The sequence below is a fragment of the Uloborus diversus genome, chromosome 8 (assembly GCF_026930045.1).
Source record: "Uloborus diversus isolate 005 chromosome 8, Udiv.v.3.1, whole genome shotgun sequence".
NCBI classification, from domain to species: domain Eukaryota; kingdom Metazoa; phylum Arthropoda; class Arachnida; order Araneae; family Uloboridae; genus Uloborus; species Uloborus diversus.
In genome coordinates this window covers 2689704-2716617 of record NC_072738.1, presented here as the reverse complement: position 1 = coordinate 2716617, position 26914 = coordinate 2689704, and the positions used below count along the sequence as shown (strand labels likewise).

General features: G+C 33.5%; 1 protein-coding gene across 3 annotated transcripts in view; it reads left to right on the top strand.

Moving 5' to 3' along the window:
- The window catches only part of LOC129227620 (fatty-acid amide hydrolase 2-A-like), a 68020-nt gene that overhangs the window by 9012 nt on the left and 32094 nt on the right, over positions 1-26914 (top strand). Inside the window, exons 1-2 of one of the 3 annotated variants that reach the window (XM_054862209.1) lie at positions 5251-5358; positions 11081-11305. In XM_054862209.1, the coding sequence (XP_054718184.1) occupies positions 11114-11305 (192 nt within the window). In that variant the 5' untranslated portion in view covers positions 5251-5358; positions 11081-11113. Of the gene's footprint in view, positions 1-5250; positions 5359-11080; positions 11306-26914 lie in introns of those variants that run through there. The other 2 variants (XM_054862208.1, XM_054862210.1) reach the window with 2 other exon arrangements.

Here is a 26914-nt window from a genome sequence, read left to right as displayed (position 1 = left end):
CAGCAGCATTTAGTTGGAATGGACAGTATGCAAAATATTTTCTTGAATATATTATCGTAGAACAAAATGAATAACCGAGAAAGAATTTACTTTATTCCTTTTATTCTCAGCTGAAAGGTTTCGCCAAATTTGTTTAGGGTTATAGTTTTAGTATAGTACGAGCAAAGTAGCCTTGGCGAGATTTCGCGATTTTAGTTAAACCATTTTTAATTTTTATCATGAGTGGAATAAAATGGTAGTAAGATTACAGAATTCGATAAGTGAAAAGAAATAATGGTCAATCAACTGAAAAGAAAACTACCACCATATATCCGTGAGAATTTTGTTGATGATTTGCATAACATGACACAATTAAATCGTAACTCAGAAATTAGAAAAATCGAAACAGAAAATTTTTAAATTAACCGATTCGGGAATTCGAGAGAAATAACTCAGCTACAAATGGAAAACAATAAGCGCTAGCCAAGCAAGGCAAAAAAGTATCATCTTCTTTCGATAACAATTTGTAATGTCATATTGAATTTTCTAGCATTAATTGTTATTCTTGTCAGGCCACAATTATTGTTTAGTTTTATCAAGAATTGATTAAATATCGAATTCAACATCGTGGAAATAGCTGCTTAGAACTACGAACCACGTAGTTTGCATTAATCTTTGACGTTTAGGAATGCTTCTTGAATTCTCATTTCTTTCTACGTGGGCCAGAATATCCACAAGACTTTGAAAATTAATTTAAAAAGAATAAAGCGAAAAAATCATACGTACGAACAAAAATCACAACACTTTTAGCATTTTCTTCGTTACCATGTGCGTTTGTTTTAGTTTTTAAGTCCGCCATTACACAGTGACTTCAGTGCCCCCTATAGTTCGTTGGAGTTGCGAATGAATGACTAATTTTTAAATCAACAACTCAAAATAGTTAAGAGTGAAAAACATTCCACGATGTAAAATTTGATAAAATGTTTCGACGATCTAAAAATTGAAAAAATAGTTTACGTTGCCAATTTTCAGAAAAAAAATCAACTTTCAAAAATTTAAAAATATAATTCTATAGAATTAAAAAAAAAAGATTTATGAGACAAATCAATTACAGTTGTGTGTATTGCCGATTGGCCAAACGAATAGCGAATCAGCTTTGTTGTAGGGTTGCTAATATTGCTCCGTCGCCAATTGAGGTAGCGGGTTTCCAGAATGAAACATTTATCGCCGCGACCCGGTTACCGTAATTCTACCGGTTTTAGTCTTAACATTGTAATACTTAAGTTAATTCTAAGGCAGCCGATAAAATTGAATTTAAAATTTTAAAGTAAAACACATGTAGGCTGTAGTATATTAAAAGCTACTCGCATAAAGCTGTATACCGCCTCTTCTGCTGTCAAATTTTTAATTTAAATTTTATCGGCTGCTTTAGAATTAACTTAAATAAAAAGATATTATGATTAACTGTAATTTTCGAGTGTTGTGATCAAATATCTCATACTTATTTTATTTCATACTTTTTAGTGCGAAAAAAAGCTTATAGAAATCTTGTTTTTGTGATAACTTTATTAAATGGATCAAAGCCCTAACCCTTATTTGCATCTCAGGATGCAGCATCCAATTTTTCGTTCGTTGACATGGACTCATTGCAGAACGAAGAGGACCCTGGGAACCACTGGTTTAGGGTAAGATTTGTGGTTTAGGGTACATGTAAATCCAGGGTCTCCGTTCCTACTGCTACGGTTTAGGGTCCAATAAAATCAGTGAAATTAATATAGTCATGTCCCCAAACCTCAATGAATTACTTGACCACTTGTATCTCTTAGTCACATAGTATGATTTTTGAAAATGAGACTAAAGACGAATGTTTTTTGAACCACTCCCTTTTTCAATCCTGATACAGGTGATACTTCACCAATGTTTTGAAATTCTCAAATTTTTCTTTTTTCTGTTGTATTTTTGTCGTCTATAGTATGTTAGCTTTATTATACAATCTCGCTTATTTGTTTTCCACTGAAAGCAAAGCACGAAAAAAGCGTCAAATTCCAACATTTCCCAAGCATTAGTATGGAATCCAAAACGCATTTTTTCAAATATCTCATAACCTCATTTCTACAGACTCTGCGCTTTACCTTAACACGACAGTACAGTACTTACTACTTTAAATCTACACTTCTTACTACTTTAAATCTACACGACTTACTACTTAAAATCTGCTCTACTTACTACTTCAAATATACACTACTTACTACTTCAAATCTACACTACTTACTACTTCAAATCTACACTACTTACTACTTTAGATCTACACTACTTATTTATATAAATCTACACCTTCTTCCTACTCTAAATTACTACTTCAAATCTACACTACTTATTTATATAAATCTACACCTTCTTACTACTCTAAATTACTACTTCAAATCTACACTACTTACTACTTCGAATCTACACTACTTACTACAAATCTACACTACTTACTACAAATCTACACTACTTACTACAAATCTACATTACTTACTACAAATCTACATTACTTACTACTTCAAATCTACACTACTTACTACTTCAAATCTACACTACTTACTACTTCAAATCTACACTACTTACTACTTCAAATCTACACTACTTACTACTTCAAATCTACACTACTTACTACTTCAAATCTACACTACTTACTACTTCAAATCTACACTACTTACTACTTCAAATCTACACTACTTACTACTTCAAATCTACACTACTTACTACAAATCTACACTACTTACTACTTCAAATCTACACTACTTACTACAAATCTACACTACTTACTACAAATCTACACTACTTACTACAAATCTACACTACTTACTACAAATCTACACTACTTACTACAAATCTACACTACTTACTACAAATCTACACTACTTACTACAAATCTACACTACTTACTACAAATCTACACTACTTACTGCTTCAAATCTACACTACTTACTGCTTCAAATCTACACTACTTACTCCTTCAAATCTACACTACTTACTACTTCAAATCTACACTACTTACTGCTTCAATATCTACACTACTTACTGCTTCAAATCTACACTTATTGTTTTTCATATCTGCACATTGTGCGAGCATACAAGTGACCAGACAAGTGCTATTCGGAGAAATTCCACTCCTCTCCCCCTTTATGTTTTGTGTGTAACCCAGCTTCATCGTTTCTGTAAATCTGTATAGAGAACTATCCTCCAGAAATGTTTTGAAATTGAAGTCCCAAAAATGCAATTTTAAACTATTTTTGGTGACTTTCGGGAGGAAAGTAAAAGTGTAGACTCTCCTCTAGGGAGAGGCTGTTGTCCTTTCCTGACCCCCCCCCCCCTATAGCTACGATCATGTTTAGTAGTGGTTTTTGATATTTTCTTGACTTAGTTTTTTTCTATAATGCTAAAAAAAAAACATAAAATTTTTAAAAATGCAATGTTTCCAGTTAGTAAGCTTCCCGTGGTCCGAGAAAAATCTGTTCGCGAGCCGAATTTGGCCCTCGGGACGTAGGTTGGAGACAGGGCTGCGGAGTCGGAAGGAAAATGGCCGACTCCGACTCCGGATTTTTTTTTTTTTTTTTTTTCTTCAAATCCCTCTCTCCCTTCAGGGGAAAGGGGAAATCCTCTAAACAGAGATTGAAATACTAATTCTTTTTTATGAAAATTTCGCATTTTGTATTTTATTGTAAACCCAAGACGCGTACATCGTTAGAAATTCAATTTAAAAATCATATTTTTGAATAGTTACGAGTTTAAAAGTGAGATGATTTGAAAATCCCTTTAAAAAATGAAAAGAATTACTTGTAATTTGCCCCCTTTAATGTTTAACAAATAGATATTGGTCAAATCGTGTGCTTTCAATTTTTGAAAGCTGCAACTTGAGAGAAAAAAAAAGCTTTTTTTCTAAGTCTAACTTCTTGAGAGGGGGTGGTTTGCCCCGGGTGACACCCATCTGGTAGATGTCACCCTAAGTTCATTTCAGAGTTTATAAAAATATAAATACTTTATTTTTGAAAAAATTCCCGAATATATTTTAAATTTTATTTTATGAATAAAATTTCAACGAAAATAGGGCACATATACTATACATCAAGAGCAAATTTTACACAAAATGCGGAGATACACAGCTTTGTAAGAATAGTTTTTACTATACCTATATTTCATCTTCGCTAAATTTTTAATTTAAATTTTATTGGCGGCTTTAGAATTAACCTTAATATGAAGATTTTAAGATTAACAGCAATTATTGAGAGTTGTAACCAAGAAATCATTTACACTTATTTTGTTCCATACTTTTTAGTGAGAACCAAGCTTATAGAAACAGTCTTAGTAAGAAAAAAACATTAGATTATTTCATCGGATCTTTTGGATTCGTGCTTTCGCGCCAGAACTTATCTGAATTTACCGATCACTCTCAAAGTTTCCACCTGAGCTGCGGGCCTCGACTTACTAAATTGTTACGATCCTTTTACTATTTTATAACTGAGATCGAACAAAGCAATATATTTCTATTTTCATTTGAAAGTGATTACTTGAAAATGTTAGGCAACAAAACCGTTTGCTGACAATTGCTATAAGTTAAGTTAAAAAGCAAGCAAACTAGGAGACGGCTACAACAAGTTCGGTAAGCACTCAAGATAGCTGATTGCCATAATCGCAGATATTTTCTCATTAGTAGCTTTTTATACATGTAATCTAACCAGTTGGCATCACACCACACCCGAGGGTCCCCTGTTCCTATCACAGTAGTGACTTGCCCAGCTTAGGGACACTCGGGAAGTAGAACCAATTGGCAGTCAGTTTTTAAAAAAAATGCAAGGAGAGTCAGTGAAAATGAAGGAAAGAAAGAAGCCCGGAGTCGGCAGATTTTCTAACGACTCCGACTCCACAGCCCTGGTTGGAGAGCCCTGGCTTACACTAGTATCGTTTTTCAAACCTATTTCGCGGGTTATCCCTGCCACCCTATTGCGCAAACAATCAGGTGTTTACTGTACAGCTTAAAGGTCACTGTTCAAACGAACCCTTTCCTTTCCCCACTAACTCTCTCCCAAAAGTGAAACTTAACCCACCACAAACAAAATACCCGATCACCTTCCGACCTTGGGGTGAACTTGTCCGTCGCGAAGTGAAAGTTAATATTCCCCTCCGGCCCTCTCCAGTCTCGTTCGAGTCAAGGTCGAGATAGGACTGAGGCAATCCGAATTGTTCCAATTATTTACTATTATTGTTTCAGTAACCCCCCAACGGTGGCGAAACGTTTGTTGACATACAACTCGACGCTTGACTTTCACTCGCACGCGTACGACCGTGAAAGACTCAGTTCGAGTTATTTATGGAACTCGGGAGACTCGCTTTGCGGTAAGTGGCGATTTTATAATTTGGTTAATATGCCTTACGTAAAATTATCGAACTCGCCGTAGCGCAAGTAGGCAACAAGCAGTGGCGTAGCTATAGTTTCTGCCTCCCCGGGGCGGTGCCTTTATTTGCTGCCCCTTCATTAAGACATGTCTATTACATTAAACCATCGAAAATTATTGAACTTAGAATTGAAAACGTTATTTATGGATAAACGAAAACTAAATCCGTATTCTTCCAACGAAAAAAAAGGGGAGGGGGAGGAGTGTCAGGCGCCTGTCCCAGAAAAGTATTCTAAATTTGCATCAAAAACCGCAGTTAAAAGTAGCGTTTGTGGGAAAGGGGCGGGGTTGTCTTCCGAATCTTCATCAAAACTGAAGTTAGTTTTAGCCTTCGTTGACGTTAGTAACCTCCGGTTTTTTTGCAGAATTTTTTCCGAAATTTAAGTTTTAAAAACACAATTTATATCTATCTTTATAGAATGTTAAGGGAATGAGGAAGGTTCAAGGGTTTACTACGGGAATATTTCAACTTTAACACTGAAAAGCGGAGTTTAGTCATTCCAAAACCTTACATTTCAAAGGGTTTTCCTTTTCTTTGCCTCCAGTGACAGACAAAAAGAATGATTCCCTTATTTAGATTTTTTTTTTCACATCAAAGGTGCAAAATCGCCGCCCCCAAAAGTAAATCGGCCCCCTCCGCCCCACCCTAAGTACGCCATTGCCGTATTGAAGAGAAGCCAAATTTGTGGTAAACTCAGGGTGTGGTAAACGCAGTAAGTGGCAAGGGGTACCACAAATAGTCCACGGTATCAATCAAAATGTGCATGTAAAACAAGGAGTCGGGTGCCATGGGAAAATTTTAGTTCTTCAAAGGTTGCCGCGAATTGGAAAAGCTTGGGAACCCCTGTGTTAACTGATTTTGTGATTTCTGCTAAATTCTTGGGAAGATCATTGAAAAAACAAAATGCTAAGAAAGCAAACTTTAATTAAATTAAGATGTGAAATAAAATATTTTAGGGGAAATAACGTAACGCAGAATACTTGAAGCGCTTTTCTCCGCACGCACCCCACCTCTTAGCCGTAGGCCTTAGGTTCTATACTTGAAGCGCTGACAAAATTTTCATCAAACTAGTCAAAATGCAGCAAGGGCAGATCCAGAAGCTTTTCAAGGGAATGGCCATTGAGTTTTACTACTTATCCATTATTACGAATCCTGGTTTAAAAATTTACCTTTGAGGTAAAAGAAACTATGTCCACTTTTGTCAAAATCGTAATTTCAGCATCTTCTTACTCAACTTTTTATACTCTACCCAAAGAGATAAAGCGCTTAGATTTTAAATAAAAAAAATTTCATTCAATAAGCATTTAAAAGAAAATCTAGCAATACAAATCAGTACAGGAGAATACCTTTAAATACATCTCCTGGCTAACTTTGTTTTTGTGACTTAGTACCCTTTACCTCTCAGGTACAGAAATGTTGATCATAAATGTTTCAGATTTCAATTCCAAAATGTTTCCGGGGGAGAGTCCAAACCTCCCTTACCCTATCATTAAGGTTTGCATGGAATTACGCTTTTAAACTTCAATATCGAAAAATTACCGGCGGAGAGACCCTCAAGAGCGATGAGAACGCCACCATTGACCATACCTTTACATATCTGCCCCTGAAATGCGCTAAAAATAATGATATTACCACTTAGAATCAAATGCTTTTACTTTCTGGCAAAACAAGTCATCAAATAAGACTAAAAGCTCCACTGAAATGAAAAATAGAGCAGGAAAGTATCCAAATTGAGCTATTAAGAGGTAAAATAATTTGCCACATAAGTATATCAAATCGTTAAACAAGTTAAAAGTTCCAATACAATTGAAAAGCAACAGCAATTTTTGCAACGCTGGGAACTTTTTTCACCAATTTGGAATGTTCCACTTCATGACAATTACTAAAGTATTTTTAATTAATATCGTCACTTATCATATTTCTCGTTTCACTAATTTATTTAGGTGTATTTTCGACTTAATTTCAACCTTGGTAGTGCGTTTCCAGAGCTGTTAGATTAAGTTTGACCTAAACATTTACGTAGAAATACGTTTCATAACTGTATTAATTTTTTTAGTGGCAACTGTGCTTGCATCATCCTTATTAATCACAGTCGTTGTAGAATTACCAACATTACCGTAAAATGTTTGCCATTTCTATTCTATGTTTTTGTTTAATAACATGAAACTCAAAATGCTCTTTCTGTAAGTATTTTGCTGTTCTCATAGTAAAACACGGGAAGATTTCGATAATTGGGAATCTGGCGATCTTTCTTCATCGGCGTTAATTTTTGGCTACAGCACCTTCGTTTCGCGAGAGGTATTTTTCTTTGCAAATCTAAACAAAGAGACCGGAAACATCACTTAGGGTTACCATAAATCAGCAGGGTTACCAAAATAAAATTATTTACGCCAACAATGAGACGATCGTGCCAGGTTCCCAATTATCAAAATATCCCCTAAAACACTGATATATACATGACGAACACCATTATTGTGTCTTTTCTGGCGGTTTATTTGACTTCGGAAAGATTTCAATAATTGAGAAATTGGCAATCTTGATCCATTGGCGTGAAATTTTTGCCACTAATACCCGTACGATGAATGTTCTCCCTTCCCATTTGTAAAAGCAGGGGAAAATCTATCTGCATGGCAATCAATAAAGCAACAGGATTACCAAAATAAAATTATTCACGCCAAAAATTTGACTACCGCGCGTATTTTCCAATTATCAAAATATCTCCTAGACATACATCAATGTGTAACAAGGTTGACATTTCAGAGAATTCGAGAAGTAATACTAAGACATTACTTTAAAAAACTTTCTTCCAACTATAGCTAGGGTTATTATCCATCGTACATTAATCTGATCTAGATTTTTTTTTTTTTTTTTTTTTTTGAGACATGAGGTGTTTTTTGTTGTAGGTACAGTGAATTATCTTTCTGAATACGCCCTAATGGGAACACCCCGATATTCTGAACACATTTTCATGATCCCAGTGAAGCTCCATAGACTTAACATATTCTGACCTGTCTGTACTCTGAATACCCTATAATATGAACACCTCAGTATTATCTCAACACTAATTTTATCCCTCTTCAAAAATTATCTCTCTATGTACTGAACATGTTCACAATCAGTACTTGGAAATTCCTATGAATGAACACAATGATTCCAGGGTATTGAGGGAAAATGAAGAGGGGAAGAAGAAAAATTATATTTTCCTGGACATTACTGCATTACCTGAAATCATTCAGCTGAGCAATATCATCCTGAAGTTTCTGCCACTGAACTATATTTCAAGAGTCTAGCCATTATTTCAAGTAGTATTCAAGACCTTTAAAGTACGATTACCTCAAATCAAAATGCGGCTGCAAAATTTTCACTTCGATGTTAACATGTACCTTGCATGAGAATACGCAATTTACGCAATGCAAAACCAATTAAAAATTACTCTTTTTTTAGGTATTGTACCAGTAGCTGTAGTGTAATATTTTATTGTTGAATGTTATGTAAGACTTTTTAATTTAAAAACAGAAAGAAAGAAATCTAACCAGGAAACATCACGATCAAGGAAATTCAAAAAAATTCCAAATTGGTGGCATTCGAAAGAGCATTGGAAAACATGTTTATGGCACTGAAACTACGTGCCCTCGTGACCACGTTATCAAAATATGATGTCTTAAAAATTGCCGAAATTTTTAGTAAAGTCGCCAAATTTAGCGAGTTTTGTTCAGAAATGGAAGGTACGGCGCGAATTCAACATCTGCATCTGACAAGACGTTTCACTTCCATATTTGGTCACCACCAAAGCGGGTGAGAAATATCGCATTAATTCTTTACTCGGGGTGACTACCATGGCGCGGGGTGTCGTGGCACAGACTGCGGCATTGAAATTTTTAGGGGCTTGTGTTCCGGGATATTAACGTGCAACTGTATAGGGGAAAACGCCACAGCCCGAAATATTTGTTTTATTTTATTGTAAAAACAATGGAATTTTTTGTTATTCTTAAGACTGTTAAAAAACTGATGTTTAAAACTTTTATGCTTCTGCGGGTGAAATATTTCCACTGAAAGAGTTTATTCGATGATGAAACTGTTTTGAAAGAAATATGATAACCGTAGAGAAACGGTAAACATACTTTAAAGTCTTTTTTTTTTTAAAGTCGTAAATCTGAAGTCTTCAACAGTATCTAAATACGAAGAAAAAGACATTTTTAAAGATTTCAAACCATGTTCTCAAATTAAAAAAAAAAAAACGATTTTTGTCAGTTATTTTCAGTGTGTTTTTCGTTATGTGTATCGTTTTCAAGTTATGTGTAAACCCTCTAACAAGTCAAATAAAAAAAAAAACTGTATTAATTTTTAATTTGAATTCCCTTTTAACGTGAAACATAATTGGTAAAAGTGACTTCAGTATTTTTAAAAATGACTAAATAACATGCAATATGATGTGCATTTACGTTATAGCGACTTTCAGTTGCAGTGACAGACTTTTTCGAACTACAGGGGTTGTTGTAATGAACGTCGACTATAAAATTTTTGATAAGAATCTGTTATGAAGTAATTTCCGACATCGTTAGTTTTGCTGTGCAAATTTTTGACATTTACTATCCGTTGTTTTCTTTTTTTTAATTATTATTTTTTTCGATTTTAAATTAAACATTTTCGCTAGCAGTGGTCAGACAATAAAACTTCATGAATAATAATAACTTTTGAAAAAATAAATAAGAGCTGGGATACTACAATCCATGATCATGTTCTTTCAACATCAAAAACTATCCATTTTATTTTCAATATATAAGCTTTAATAAGCATGTTTTTTTTTACTTATTCATATTAATTCTCGTACATAATTATTAATTACTTACAACACATTTCATTACAAGAGTACAAACTTAAATTAGTTAAGTAAAACACACTTGAAATGCACTTAAATTCTGAAATGCATTATTATCACGATTACAAAGTTAAATCCTACGTTCAATTTCGTTATAAAGTTGTAGCTCCTCTAGATAAAGCTCTCTAGTTTCCATTTCTCAGGCTTCATAGTTACTTTTTAATTTTACCTACACAAGTTAATTCGAAACATCGTTTACGCGCTTTGCAGATGACCAGAAATGGAAATGAGAGTCTTGCTAGACGCAGGCGATGAAATCACGTGGTATTTTCCATTCTTTGCCAAGTCTTTAAATTTGGCGAATTTTCGTAAGATTTTAACAGACTTTGACCCCCCATATCTCAAAAACAAAAGGACGAGGGCACACAATATTTGGGTCAAATTTTTTTCTTAAGATACTCTTTCGAATGCGACCATTTTTAACTTTTTTCATGATTACTGAACTCGTGATGTTTCCTGGTAAGAGTTTAGGTCTTACTCAGTTGAATTAGACATTGCACTAGCCACTAATACAAAATTCAGCACCTCCATCTCAGTAACTGATATATAGCTTGCTAGGCAAAGTACTGAACATAGTATATTAGAGCAAAAGAATACAATTGCATTTATTATCCTGCCTCCCTCTATATTAAACAACCCCATAATCTGAACATTTTTGTTCGGTCCCATGAGTGTTTAGAGTACAGATAGCCCACTGTGCTATACATGGCACTACACTATTGCGAAAACTTTTAATTTATCAGAAACCAATTTAAGTTTCATTATTAATCCCATTTCTTCCAGATTAGAGGGTCACCCACGAAGCTGCATGTCAGCATGGCCTACTCTCTGGCTGTCCGCTTCTTCCTGAAAGCTCTGGAGTACTTCTACAGGACGCTTCGCCACACCGTCCACTCTTGCCTCGCCATCGCATTCAGGAAGGATGCGGGGAGGACGGTTCCGCCCATCCGGGACCCGATTCTGCTCAAGTCTGCCGCCCAACTCGCGGAGGAGATTCGGACGAGAAAGGTAAACCTTTTAACTGTCTCTTCTTTTTCTAGATCAGTGTTTCTCAATCTGGGGTTAATTAACCCAAAGGAGTCCCGATAAGTACAGGGATTGAACCCTTGTTCAGTCACGAAATAAAATTATTAACAAAATCGTGTGAAGCAAGTCAAGTTAAAATGTTAGTAATTAATAAAAGAAAATGGTCGGTGTAATAGAAAGTATATGGATTATTTTTTTTATTTTTAAATTGGGGCAAGACTGAAAACGTGCTTTGGATGAAACTGCACCAATCCTCATATAAATAATAGCCAATGATCGAGTAAAACGCGTGTTTCAACAATGAAACTCGCGCGACAGCATGATCATTTGATAATATATTTTGGTAAACATGAAGAGAAAGGCTTTTTTATGACAAGGCTGAACTGGATCCGGTAACTTAACTGTTTTACTGGTAAGACTGTCATTTCAGGGGAGTGAAGAAACGAAAATAATTGGTACAACTTTGATATACCCCCCCCCCCCAAAAAAAAAAAAAATTGCGCGCCAAATCTGGCACTCCCTACGGACTTTTTAGGGTTGCTGTTCCTTATTTTGGTGTTGCCAATTTAGGTTTTTTCAGCTTTTAGGTTTTTGCTGTTGCCAAATTTAATATTTTTTTGTATTTTGTACCATTTTTTGAGTTTTTTTTTTTTTTTAAAGTTTTGTGGCAACAATTTTTGGATTTCATATATGTTTTAACGCCATTTCATTCATTCGCCATTTCTTTGTGAAGTGATCAAGCATATTTCTGACTTGCTGTATTTTGCTGCAAATCTGGTTGTAATTTCCAATTATATTTTTTTTTCTATTAATTATTTTTATCTTTTAGCTTTCAATATGTCTACTGTATATAGTGTTGTTGAAAAGTTTCAGGGAATTTTGAGTCGGAAAATTGATAGTTGTTCTTCATTTTCGTCGGGTAGGCCGACAGTTGGAAGGCCAGGTATTGTTAATTCGCAACTCCAACAAACTATAGGGGGAGCTGCAGCCACTGTCTAGTGGTCGATGAAAAAACTAAAACAAACGCACGCTGTAACATATAAATTGCTTCTAAACTTAGGAAATGATAGATATTTTTGTTCGCATGTATGATTTTTTTGTTCTTTATTCATTTGAAAAGATTTTTCAGAGTCTTTTGGTTGTTCTGACCCATGTAGAAAGAGATTAGAAATCAAAAAGTATTACGAAAGTAAAAAATTATGCAGAACACACAGTAAGTTGTGTTCTGAAGCAGCCATTTTCACGATGTTGAATTCGGAATTCATAAATTTTTGGTTCGCTTCGAACGGCATTTTCATTTTGTACCGTTTTCCCTATACATTAGTACATATTAAGTTCAGTTTCGTGACATTTCCGGCATTTGTCGACATTTTTGTCACATAGTGCACTTACGTGGCAGACTGTCAAGAGTAACGTTTAACACTAGATAATTTATTTCTATGACTATATGATTGGATATCAATAGAAATCATGCATTTAATTCATTCGTCATGGAAAGGATTTACCTAATATGCGAAATCTTGTCAAGATACATTATTCTTTCACACAATTTTAAAACCATAACCCTATAAACAGATTTTTGGCGAGCTTTTATTTTTTATTGTTCAAATTCTTAACGTTCTTTCTGGATTTTTCAATCTGTTCTGCGATAAATATTTTCAAGAAAATTTATTTGCATACTGTCTATTTCAGTAGGATACTGTAGTAACAAAGGTTATTTAAATCATTTATGTGGAATTAGGTTAAGGAAAAGTGTCCAGTCAATGTTGTTAAGTTCGTATTTTTTCATCGAATTGAAAAACTGATATTTATTTTAATTCACTCAGAACAAGATAAATAAAATGTGTACTCACAGTTTATATCAGATATTTTTGATGTTACGTTGTTGCGAATGACAATTCCAAATGATGAATTACGCAAATAAAAAAAAAATACACGTAACAAACTATTTGTTTTGCCCAAAATGAACACATGGAACGCAATGTTTTAGTTTTGTCGGCAGTTTTGTAAATCTCCGCAAGGTAGCGTATTCGAGCGCTGGAGTTGCGAATTGTTTAATTGTGCATCATTTTGCTCAGGATATGCAGATGTTAATTGATTTTTTGATGGAGGTTGGATTTTTGAAGGCTGCAGTGTGTAAGAAATGTGGGTCTCGTATGAAACGTATTTTGCTTGGCGAGAAAAAAAAGTCGCCAAATTTCCGATTTGGGGGGGGGGGGGGGTATATCAAAGTAGTTCCAAACATTTAACGGTATCCACTGAAGTTTAGGATTAATCCGCTGGAGTTAGGGTTAAAATTTCAAATATCAAAATATCATCAAATGGCTTCGTTCAAATGCTGAAGAGTAGAAGCCATTTTCACTCGTCCTACCTTGACGGGCAACTTTCTAGTCTAGTTTTACTACTATTATATATGCGAAAGTTTGTCTGTATGGATGTATGGATGTTTGTTACTCTTTCACGCAAAAACTACTGAATGGATTTTGATGAAACTTTACAATAATATAGCTTATGCATCAGAATAACACATAGGGTAGTTTTCGTCCCATTATGGGGGGTAAAACCCCCTTAGGGGGGAAAAAAATTTTCGTATAAATTCTCTAATATGGAGGTGAAAAAATACTTGCACATATTAACATTATATGTCCATCGAAAGCTCTGATTTTTCTGCTGAAGATGGCACCTGTTCGAAATTTCTAAGTAAAATAAAAAACGAGTTATGAGCTTTTTAGTTCCATGTTCGAAGGCTTTCCTTAACTCAATACAATATTTAGTGTATCATCTCAATTCCCTTTCGATAACGACTATTGTTGTATTGTTGACTATCTTTGCTTTTCGTGACTGTTCAAGTCTTTTCTCAAGTCAAATCTTGAAGTAAGATTTTTGCACAAGATTGGCAAATAATACATGGATTTGGCTGATTTTTTTCCATTTTAATGCAACTTTGAGGCAATTAATGGTTTTTTTTATTTATTTGTATTGACTAGGTATTTAATCGATCAGCTGGAATCAAGCCAAATCTTTTTTGTGGAATCATTTCAATAGCTAAGGCATTTGGCATTTTTTTCAACTGTCGCTGTTTTTGAAGCTAAAGACTACGCAATACTGTTTCTCGGTTTTCACCATGTAACCAAATCTCGCCATTTCTTTAATATTTCTTTCTTGAAATTTGTTGACACGTAAAATAATTCGCCAACTAATTCGCAAATTCATAAACAGCGCAAAAACTTCCATTACTTTGTCTTTGCACACAATTTCAAACAATCGCCAAATTTTTACTGTTTATTGGAAACATTTCGGGTAGCATCATTGTTGACCCTACTTTGGGACGATTTCTACGGTAAGAAGTTACACATCTTACTACTATTATATATGTGAAAGTTTGTCTGTATGGATGTTTGGATGTATGGATGTATGGATGTATGGATGTTTGTTACTCTTTCACGCAAAAACTACTGAATGGATTTTGATGAAACTTTACAATAATATAGCTTATGCATCAGAATAACACATAGGGTAGTTTTCGTCCCATTATGGGGGGCAAAACCCCCTTAGGGGGGAAAAAAATTTCGCATAAATTCTCTAATATGGAGGTGAAAAAATACTTGCACATATTAACATTATATGTCCATCGAAAGCTCTGATTTTTCTGCTGAAGATGGCACCTGTTCGAAATTTCTAAGTAAAATAAAAAACGAGTTATGAGCTTTTTAGTTCCATGTTCGAAGGCTTTCCTTAACTCAATACAATATTTAGTGTATCATCTCAATTCCCTTTCGATAACGACTATTGTTGTATTGTTGACTATCTTTGCTTTTCGTGACTGTTCAAGGCTTTTCTCAAGTCAAATCTCGAAGTAAGATTTTTGCACAAGATTGGCAAATAATACATGGATTTGGCTGATTTTTTTTTCCGTTTTAATGCAACTTTGAGGCGATTAATGGTTTTTTTTATTTATTTGTATTGACTGGGTATTTAATCGATCAGCTGGAATGTAGCCAAACTTTTTTTGTGGAATCATTTCAATAGCTAAGGCATTTGGCATTTTTTTCAACTGTCGCTGTTTTTGAAGCTAAAGACTACGCAATACTCTTTCTCGGTTTTCACCATGTAACCAAATATCGCCATTTCTTGAATATTTCTTTCTTTAAATTTATTAACACGTAAAATAATTCGCCAACTAATTCGCAAATTCATAAACAGCGCAAAAACTTCCATTACTTTGTCTTTGCACACAATTTCAAACAATTGCCAAATTTTTACTGTTTATTGGAAACATTTCGGGTAGCATCATTGTTGACCCTATTTTGGGACGATTTCTACGGTAAGAAGTTACACATTATACAATAATTTAGATTGCCGGTGTAGCGCTGGATATTATGTATTTGATGGAGATCGGGATATTATAGGGAACTGTTTCACTTTATTTAAGAATAGTTGACCTCACTCGAATTGGATTTTTGGGAATTACCCAAACTGACTTCTTTACAACTCCTGAACGTTTTCGTGATTTATTTTTTGTGATTATTGGGTTTCTTCTCAGTTTTGCCAACATTTCATTTACTCCCTTCCCCCCTAATTTTCAGTTTTAATCATACCTTTTGATACATTTAAGGGGGCAGGCAATTTGAAATGTCGGCGACACTAGAGACAAACAATGTTTTGGTAAATATTTGACTTCTGCCTGTAATGACCATTAACTTGAATCAATTGAAAAAAAACTACATCAACGTGAGCGAAGCCGCGGGCAAAAGCTAGTTATACAATAATTTAGATTGCCGGTGTAGCGCTGGATATTATGTATTTGATGGAGATCGGGATTATAAGGGAACTGTTTCACTTTATTTAAGAATAGTTGACCTCACTCGAATTGGATTTTTTGGGAATTACTCAAACTGACTTCTTTACAACTCCTGAACGTTTTCGTGATTTATTTTTTGTGATTATTGGGTTTCTTCTCAGTTTTGCCAACATTTCATTTACTCCCTTCCCCCCTAATTTTCAGTTTTAATCATACCTTTTGATACATTTAAGGGGGCAGGCAATTTGAAATGTCGGCGACACTAGAGACAAACAATGTTTTGGTAAATATTTGACTTCTGCCTGTAATGACCATTAACTTGAATCAATTGAAAAAAAACTACATCAACGTGAGCGAAGCCGCGGGCAAAAGCTAGTTATACAATAATTTAGATTGCCGGTGTAGCGCTGGATATTATGTATTTGATGGAGATCGGGATTATAAGGGAACTGTTTCCCTTTATTTAAGAATAGTTGACCTCACTCGAATTGGATTTTTTGGGAATTACCCAAACTGACTTCTTTACAACTCCTGAACGTTTTCGTGATTTATTTTTTGTGATTTTTGTGTTTCTTCTCAGTTTTGCCAACATTTCATTTACTCCCTTTCCCCCTAATTTTCAGTTTTAATCATACCTTTTGATACATTTAAGGGGGCAGGCAATTTGAAATGTCGGCGACACTAGAGACAAACAATGTTTTGGTAAATATTTGACTTCTGCCTGTAATGACCATTAACTTGAATCAATTGAAAAAAAAACTACATCAACGTGAGCGAAGCCGCGGGCAAAAGCTAGTTATACAATAATTTAGATTGCCGGTGTAGAGCTGGATATTATGTATTTGATGGAGATCGGGATTATAAGGGAACTGTTTCACTTTATTTAAGAATAGTTGACCTCACTCGAATTGGATTTTTTGGGAATTACCCAAACTGACTTCTTTACAACTGCTGAACGTTTTCGTTATTTATTTTTTGTGATTTTTGTGTTTCTTCTCAGTTTTGCCAACATTTCATTTACTCCCTTTCCCCCTAATTTTCAGTTTTAATCATACCTTTTGATACATTTAAGGGGGCAGGCAATTTGAAATGTCGGCGACACTAGAGACAAACAATGTTTTGGTAAATATTTGACTTCTGCCTGTAATGACCATTAACTTGAATCAATTGAAAAAAAAACTACAAAACGTGAGCGAAGCAGCGGGCAAAAGCTAGTTATACAATAATTTAGATTGCCGGTGTAGCGCTGGATATTATGTATTTGATGGAGATCGGGATTATAAGGGAACTGTTTCACTTTATTTAAGAATAGTTGACCTCACTCGAATTGGATTTTTTGGGAATTACCCAAACTGACTTCTTTACAACTCCTGAACGTTTTCGTGATTTATTTTTTGTGATTTTTGTGTTTCTTCTCAGTTTTGCCAACATTTCATTTACTCCCTTTCCCCCTAATTTTCAGTTTTAATCATACCTTTTGATACATTTAAGGGGGCAGGCAATTTGAAATGTCGGCGAAACTAGAGACAAACAATGTTTTGGTAACTATTTGACCTCTGCCTGTAATGACCATTAACTTGAATCAATTGAAAAAAAACTACAAAACGTGAGCGAAGCAGCAGGCAAAAGCTAGTTACTAAATAAAATATCAGACCATAAGTAACATCAACTATTTCCTTCATCATTTGTAGATTTAAGAGAAAAAACAGGCCACTTTTATTGTCTGAATGGTTGAAATTAATTTTAAGTTAAGGAAAAAACAATTGCTAATTTGTTCTTTAGGTTAAAGCCATTTGTAGCAGATGGGGGGGGGGGGGGGATTTGCCAAATGCACAACCCGTTTTATGGGTAATAGCCTTAAAAAGACTAGGGAACCGCTGCTATTGTGCGATTTGATTGCTGTAACCATTGATTCCATCCATCAACCCAGTAGTGTTTCCCAACCAGGCTTCTGCGAAACTTTGCTTTGTTAACCCCGGAGGACGTGCGGGGATCCTTTTATTACCCCAAGCACTCCACAAATTATCATTGCCGAAAAACTCTAGCCACCAGTTCATTCTTTTCTTTCGTCCCCCCCACCTACCTTTTGCTAGTAGTTATAAATATTTCAGGTATTTTTGCTCTACTAATTAATTACACTTTTGGTCAGTTGCTGGGGTCATAGAATGACCCCGCGCGTCCATCCGTTTGTTGCAAAGACCATTTAGTTCATGTGAGCAATATGGTTAGTTTGTTTTTATCCCTTCAACATTAAATTTCTTTCATATATATAGTTATGCCAAATCCACATGAAAAAGAAGTGGGCCGTTTACGTACTTTTCTTTTTTTTTGTTGCTGTTGTTGATATTAACTCAGATGATTGTTTCATCAATGAAGAAAATATATTTAGAAATTTTTAGAGGAGAATTTCTTAGAATCATGAAAATTTCAGTGAATAAAATACAGAATCAAAACAGAATGGAGATTCTGGGAATAAAGTTAATAACTGATTTTTTTTTTTTTTTTTTTTTTTTTTTTTTTTTTTTTTGTGCAAAAGATAATAGGAAGTAGAGTAGAGTGGAGGGGAGGGATAGTTTTGAATGCCTTTTTTTTTCTTCAAAAATAAATAATTTTACAAGTTTCTGGAGTAAAAATACGAATAGCAGCATTGAATTTGTTGTTTGTAAAACTCACATAAAGCGTTATTATCCGCAATGTGTCTATGAACTAGATTTAGAGAACAAATGTAGAAAAGCTTTCGGGTCAAACCACTAGAAATTTATACAACTAAATAGTTCCCCTAGTATTTCTCACGACTAAGTGAGCTCAAAAGTATTGGAGGAAAATTTTTTTTAGGCACATGATTTGTTTTACGTGCCATTTTAAGTTCGCTTTGTAGCCGTTTTTCGACCAAAAGCAAGTTTTGCGAAAATATGTCTAACTCCGTTAATTTTACAGCTATAGAGACAAAATAGAATCCTGCATAATCAGAATGATGCCTTAGATATGAATTTTTCATATAATCTCACCTAAATGGTGAGATAGGAGAAGAAAAAAAATTCTCAACTATAAATTGAAAATCAGCATAAAATAAGATTTTGAGCTTCAAAATTATTCGAGGGAAGAGAGACTCAGCTCTAATTTTTTTTCTTGTGCAGATATAATATAGGATTACTTGTTGTAGAAATTTTAAGTTTGATAACTTTGACCTTTTTTATACAATTTTTCTGAAATAGAAAAAATCGTATTTTGGCAAAATTTAAAGTAAAATATCTCAAACGGGACTGAATGAAAATTTATGAAATTAGTATAGGTAATATATTTTTATGATACAAAATGCGAGCTTACTTATTGATTGAAGAAGGCTTCGAACGGTGGTTTGGGTGTCTGACGGAGATTTGAACCGGCTAATGAATAATACCATAAGGAGAACAAATAGTGGCGTAACTGTAGTTGGGGGCGGCAAATAGACAGAGTGTACCGCCCGTTACGTACAGTCAATTTGCCCCAATCACCTCAAAATATGCGTGACTCTAGGGAAAAGGGGAGAAATACGAGCAATAGTGCTGCCCACTATAAAAACGAATGACATTTCTATCAGAGCCATTGTGTCTAAACGGGAAAAACAAATCTTCCCACGAAAACAATTATTTAGAAATGTATCGTTAGTGAAGCAATTAACCCTCTACCCCCTTAAGAGATTAAAGATCACCGAAAATTGCATTTTACAATTTTTGCCTCCCCCCTTTACTCAAAAATTGCATTTATGACCCCATGCCCCTTCCGGAAATGACCCCATCCAGAATAGGGTTGTTTCCTTCAGTCAAAAGTACTACTTTTAGTCACAGAAGTTGATAGAATGAGTAAAAAAACAACAACATGGATTTAGAAAATACTTTCATTTTCCCAATAGTTATTTTTAATTATTTTTTTTTAATGTCTGATTTTGAAAACAAGGCGTGGTCTTTATGACGCCACAAATGATACATTTGGTGCATCTTTCTACCACTGTTTCACGTTATGATAGTCAAGAAGCGAATTAAATATTGCGCTCTACGCTTGCTATCAATCATATCATTGCCAATACACGTGAGTAAAAATGCGAATTAAACATTTTTCTCTGTGAATGGCAGCACTGAATGGCATTTCATCATTTGTGATGTCACACGACAGAAGCGTAAACAATGAAAGCGCACCGATTTAAGTAAATTTTTAAAAATATTAAACTTAATAAATTATTTAAAAATTGTCAGATCCTATGTTTTTAAGCATGCTCTTTCAGAAAAAATACTTTTAAAATTTTGGAAACGATCCCATTATAGTTCTGGACGTACCTAACCTGGCAGCGCCCTTATGCCGTAATTAGGATCTGCGTATCTTTCACAATCCTGCCATGTTAGGTTTGCCCCACCAATAGAAGCTCGATCAAACATTGACTCGATCGCCATTTCAAATACTACTACTATTAATAATAATAACTTCAAAGTTTACCAAAAACAATAACAAGTTGATAAAATATATTCCACCAAAATCACCAGACAGCCTATACGAATTTATCTCTTTATATTAAAAAAAAAAGTAAGGTCAAAGAAATTCTGGATGGGGCCTGCGCCCAGGAGACCCCATAGCACCCACAGCCTTGAAATTCTGTACAAAATTACTTCGACTTATTCTTACTTGCCCCGGGGGTTTGTACTTGCGTTTTTTACTTCCTTTTACAAAAAAGGAAGTATTGTATTCGCGAAAAAATTTTCACTCAAAAATCGCCCTTAATTTCCATTTTGCTCACCCCCAAATGAATGTTGAGTTTTTTTTTCGATTCGACCACATGCGGAAAAGTGCCTAAGAATGTATAGACACGCGAAATATCCATTTTGACCATCACCGAGGTAATTACAACGACTTTTCTCGTGACGTCTGTATGTATGTGCGTATGTGTGTATGTGCGTATGTGCGTATGTATCTCGCATAACTCAAAAATGGTATGTCCTAGAAAGTTGAAATTTGGTACATAGACTCGTAGTGGGGTCTAGTTGTGCACCTCCCCTTTTGGTTGCTTTCGGATGTTCCTAAGGGGGTCTTTTGCACCTTTTTTGGGGGAAATCATTGTTAATATCAATGCAAACTTAAGTGGTGTTATAATTTGGTAAACACTTGGTGACGTATCGCCAAGCTTTTGGTCGCCAAGTTTTTTCGCCAACTTGGCGACGATTTTTTTTTATTTTTTTTTGTGCTTCTTATGAATTAATTGTTCTCCTGCCAAATATACCTAGCCATTCCTGACTTGTTATTTTATAAGAATGAGATTAAAAAAACATATATTCAGCTCAGTGGTGACTCTTTTTTACTTCCTTTTACAAAAAAAGAAGTATTGTATTCGCGAAAAAATGTTCACTCAAAAATCGGCCTTAATTTCCATTTTGCTCACCCCCAAATGAATGCTGAGTTTTTTTTTTTCGACCCGACCACACGTACATATGTACCTAAGAACGTATAGACGCTCGAAATATCCATTTTGAAGTTTCCCGAGTTAATTACAACGAGTTTTCTCGTGACGTCTGTATGTACGTATGTGCGTATGTATGTCGCATAACTCAAGAACGTAATGTCCTAGAAAGTTGAAATTTGGTACGTAGACTCCTAGTGAGGTTTAGTTGTGCACCTCCTATTTTGGTTGCATTCGGGTGTTTCTAACGGGGACTTTTGCCCCTTTTGGGGGGGAATTCATTGTTAATTTCGATGCAAACTCAAGTGGTGTTACAATTTGGCGGACACTTGGCGATATATCGCCAGTCTTTTGGTAGCCGTTTTGTTGCCAAATTTTTTCGCCAACTTGGCGACAAATTTGGCTATTTTTTTTAAAATCTGGTTTTAATGTAGCCATTGTTGATGATATTTAGAGAGTTAGAGAGAGAATCACATTAAAATTGCAATAATAGAGAAATAACATTAAATTGGTGTAAAAGGAAGTCATGTGATGCACACATCAGCTCGTTTTTTTTTTTCGATTTCGAAAGTTTTTTTTTTTTTGTGATTAGTTTTTTTAAGCTCAAATTTCGCATAAATTGCCTATTAAAGGGGGGGAAATTACTTCCACATATTAGTATCATATATAGTTGGAAAGGGTATAATTTCCCACGTTCTACGCAATTTGTTTCAATGCTCTAACCTAACTAATATTATTGATGTTTAATTTGGGGTTGCCATAGTTACATCTTTTAGATTCGCATGTTTCTTCTTTCTTATTCACAAATTTTATGGGTTTCGATTTTATCGGAAAATCTTAGGCTCAACCCAATTCAAGTTCCGAGCTAAAGAGCATAATATTACTAGAGACCATGAATACGAAAGCTACTTTTCAAACGTACAAACTGCAGTTTTTCAATGCTCAGGAGCTTCTTAGCCCTTACGGCTCTGCAAGTTTGTACAAGTTATTTTGAAACTTGGGGGAAGGGTGTGCTTTTTGTTCCAAAGAGCGTAATGCGTTTTTAATCTGTTTCTTTCTGATTCACGATTCAAATCTTTGCGAATCAAATAAGATTACAAAGCAATCTTCGGGGGTTGGTGAGCGTCAGAGAGCAGGGGGCGGAGCCTCTTGTTGAAAAAAAAGAAAAAAAAAAACCATAACTAGTTACATTAATTAATGCATTTAGGATTATTATTTTCAAAAAAAGATATTGTTTAGAACTCTGAATTTTAATAAAAAAATTTTGGAAAAAAAAAATAGAATCGACTTCAAATTGCTCTAAAAAGGGAAAAATACTTTTATTCTTTAAACACCATCGATAGCACTTTTAAACATAATTTTTAAATTTGGCGCAAAAACAGAAAGTAAAATCCAGCGCAACCATGCTTCGTTCATGTATTTTTCAAAAAATCATCCGAAGTTAGGAACGAAACATTTATATCGTTACTCAAATATGCTATTATCAATGCATAACGTATGTGAAGAAACTGGGCCTGGTTAAATTTATAGTTGTAGTTGAGTTATGGCTGTGAATGATTTCATCTATCGTTTTTGCGCCAACTTCAAAAATTATGTTTAAGAGTACTATCGATGGTGTTTAAAGAATAAAAGTATTTTTCCCTTTTTAGAGCAATTTGAAGTCGATTCTATTTTTTTTTTTCCAAATTTTTTTTATTTCATTCTTTTTAGTGTAAATGTATTTCAGAAATAAGAAATTATCGCAACAAGACTTCACCTTATTTTTTTTTTTTTTTTTTTTTATAAAAATGCTCCATACTGGAAAAAAAAAAAAAAAAAAAAAACTATAAACATGCCTGAAACTTGAAGCGATTGGTACTAGAAATTATCTTTGTTCATCTCTGGAATTGATGCTTGCTTCAGAGAAGCCTTCATTCAAAATTATCATTACAATTACTATTAATGTTACTGTTAGATGGCACCAAACTTTTATAACGATGGGTTTTATATTTAATCATTTAATAGAGAAATTGCATGAAATTTACTGTTTCTTGACAATAACTTTTTTTCTAACGAACAAATATGGTCAAACAAAGTAATGGGACCTAAGTTGAGCCATCCCCTATCCATTAAAAAAAGAATCGTCAAAATCGGTTCACTAGATGGGACACTGTGAGTGGACAAAAAAAAAAAAAAAAAAACATACATACGGTATGAACTGATAACCGCCTCCTTTTTGAAGTCGGTTAAAAAAGTGGCTGCTAATGAAATTGTCACAATCGGCCACTGGCTACAAAAGAGTTTCCTAGTTTAGCCTTTTATCAGGAATTCCTCTCAAAAGCACCACTTTTCAGATGACTGCATAAATGTGTCTCTAATGTGATTGGAACCACTGGAGCTTGTGGAGGAGGTTTAATCGCATTATTCTATTTTGAAAAAAAGGAAGGGTAATTACATTTTTCTCCCGTAATCCGAAGGATTTCGTAACAGAACCGGAGTGTTGTAAAATATACTTGCACAATAATAGTTTTTGTGTTTTGAACTGAGACTTAGAATAAAAACAGCCAATTTTTGTGTTTTAAACTTTTGTTAGGAGATCTAACTTCTATTTTATTGTTTCACGTTCGATATCAATGCCTCTTGTGAGTTTTCGCTACGCACGTTTTCTAAATATTTTTCACTCGTAGCGGTCCCCCCATGAAAAGTAGGGTAATATGGGGCAAAGTGGGTAATATGGGGTTAAGATGACTGAGTTTTTTCAAAATGAACAAAACGGACATTTGTGTTGAAAATTACAGTATATAAAGAAAGAAAGAACTTATAGTAAAACTTGCTTTGAAACAGTATTTTTTTTATTTTTGGCAGTAAATTAGTCTTCAAAAAAGAAAAAAAAAAAAAGGAAAAAAAAGTGGAAAAATTTCACTTTTTTTTTCATGGGGCAAAGTGAAAAATAAAATATTTTTCGAATGAAATATTTTCTATTCGATTACAAAACACATTCTTGATCAAAAGAATTTTTAAATAAAAGGTTGAATGAATAATTGAAAAGACTATGAAACAATAAACGAATAATTAAATGAATAAATCTATTAATGTATGAAGAAAAATAAATGAGCGAGTAAAAAAATGAATGAATAAGAAAATAAGTGAATGAATGAATGAATAAATAAGTGAATTCCTAAATGAAGGAATGCAAATGAATTAATTAATGAACGAAAACGTAAGTGACGTACAAAACGTAAATGATTGAATGAGTAAATGAAACACTATTTCACTTTGCCCCGTATGTACTTGACTAATTGTACAATTTATTTAAAATACAAGCTTAATATTAACTAAATTAATGCTGCATTGAATGTTAGGCGGTCTCAATTAATATTTAAAATGTTAATAACAAGAACTTTATCATTTTAGAGGAACAAAAATATTTTTTAACTTACAGCAAATAATGTATATTACAGAAAAATAAATGAGCGAGTAAAAAAATGAATGAATAAGAAAATAAGTGAATGAATGAATGAATAAATAAGTGAATTCCTAAATGAAGGAATGCAAATGAATTAATTAATGAATGAAAACGTAAGTGACGTACAAAACGTAAATGATTGAGTGAGTAAATGAAACACTATTTCACTTTGCCCCGTATGTACTTGACTAATTGTACAATTTATTTAAAATACAAGCTTAATATTAACTAAATTAATACTGCATTGAATGTTAGGAGGTCTCAATTAATATTTAAAATGTTAATAACAAGAACTTTATCATTTTAGAGGAACAAAAATATTTTTTAACTTACAGCAAATAATGTATATTACAGAAAAATAAATGAGCGAGTAAAAAAATGAATGAATAAGAAAATAAGTGAATGAATGAATGAATAAATAAGTGAATTCCTAAATGAAGGAATGCAAATGAATTAATTAATGAATGAAAACGTAAGTGACGTACAAAACGTAAATGATTGAGTGAGTAAATGAAACACTATTTCACTTTGCCCCGTATGTACTTGACTAATTGTACAATTTATTTAAAATACAAGCTTAATATTAACTAAATTAATACTGCATTGAATGTTAGGAGGTCTCAATTAATATTTAAAATGTTAATAACAAGAACTTTATCATTTTAGAGGAACAAAAATATTTTTTAACTTACAGCAAATAATGTATATTACAGAAAAATAAATGAGCGAGTAAAAAAATGAATGAATAAGAAAATAAGTGAATGAATGAATGAATAAATAAGTGAATTCCTAAATGAAGGAATGCAAATGAATTAATTAATGAATGAAAACGTAAGTGACGTACAAAACGTAAATGATTGAGTGAGTAAATGAAACACTATTTCACTTTGCCCCGTATGTACTTGACTAATTGTACAATTTATTTAAAATACAAGCTTAATATTAACTAAATTAATACTGCATTGAATGTTAGGAGGTCTCAATTAATATTTAAAATGTTAATAACAAGAACTTTATCATTTTAGAGGAACAAAAATATTTTTTAACTTACAGCAAATAATGTATATTACAGAAAAATAAATGAGCGAGTAAAAAAATGAATGAATAAGAAAATAAGTGAATGAATGAATGAATAAATAAGTGAATTCCTAAATGAAGGAATGCAAATGAATTAATTAATGAATGAAAACGTAAGTGACGTACAAAACGTAAATGATTGAGTGAGTAAATGAAACACTATTTCACTTTGCCCCGTATGTACTTGACTAATTGTACAATTTATTTAAAATACAAGCTTAATATTAACTAAATTAATACTGCATTGAATGTTAGGAGGTCTCAATTAATATTTAAAATGTTAATAACAAGAACTTTATCATTTTAGAGGAACAAAAATATTTTTTAACTTACAGCAAATAATGTATATTACAGAAAAATAAATGAGCGAGTAAAAAAATGAATGAATAAGAAAATAAGTGAATGAATGAATGAATAAATAAGTGAATTCCTAAATGAAGGAATGCAAATGAATTAATTAATGAATGAAAACGTAAGTGACGTACAAAACGTAAATGATTGAGTGAGTAAATGAAACACTATTTCACTTTGCCCCGTATGTACTTGACTAATTGTACAATTTATTTAAAATACAAGCTTAATATTAACTAAATTAATACTGCATTGAATGTTAGGAGGTCTCAATTAATATTTAAAATGTTAATAACAAGAACTTTATCATTTTAGAGGAACAAAAATATTTTTTAACTTACAGCAAATAATGTATATTACAGAAAAATAAATGAGCGAGTAAAAAAATGAATGAATAAGAAAATAAATGAATGAATGAATGAATAAATAAGTGAATTCCTAAATGAAGGAATGCAAATGAATTAATTAATGAATGAAAACGTAAGTGACGTA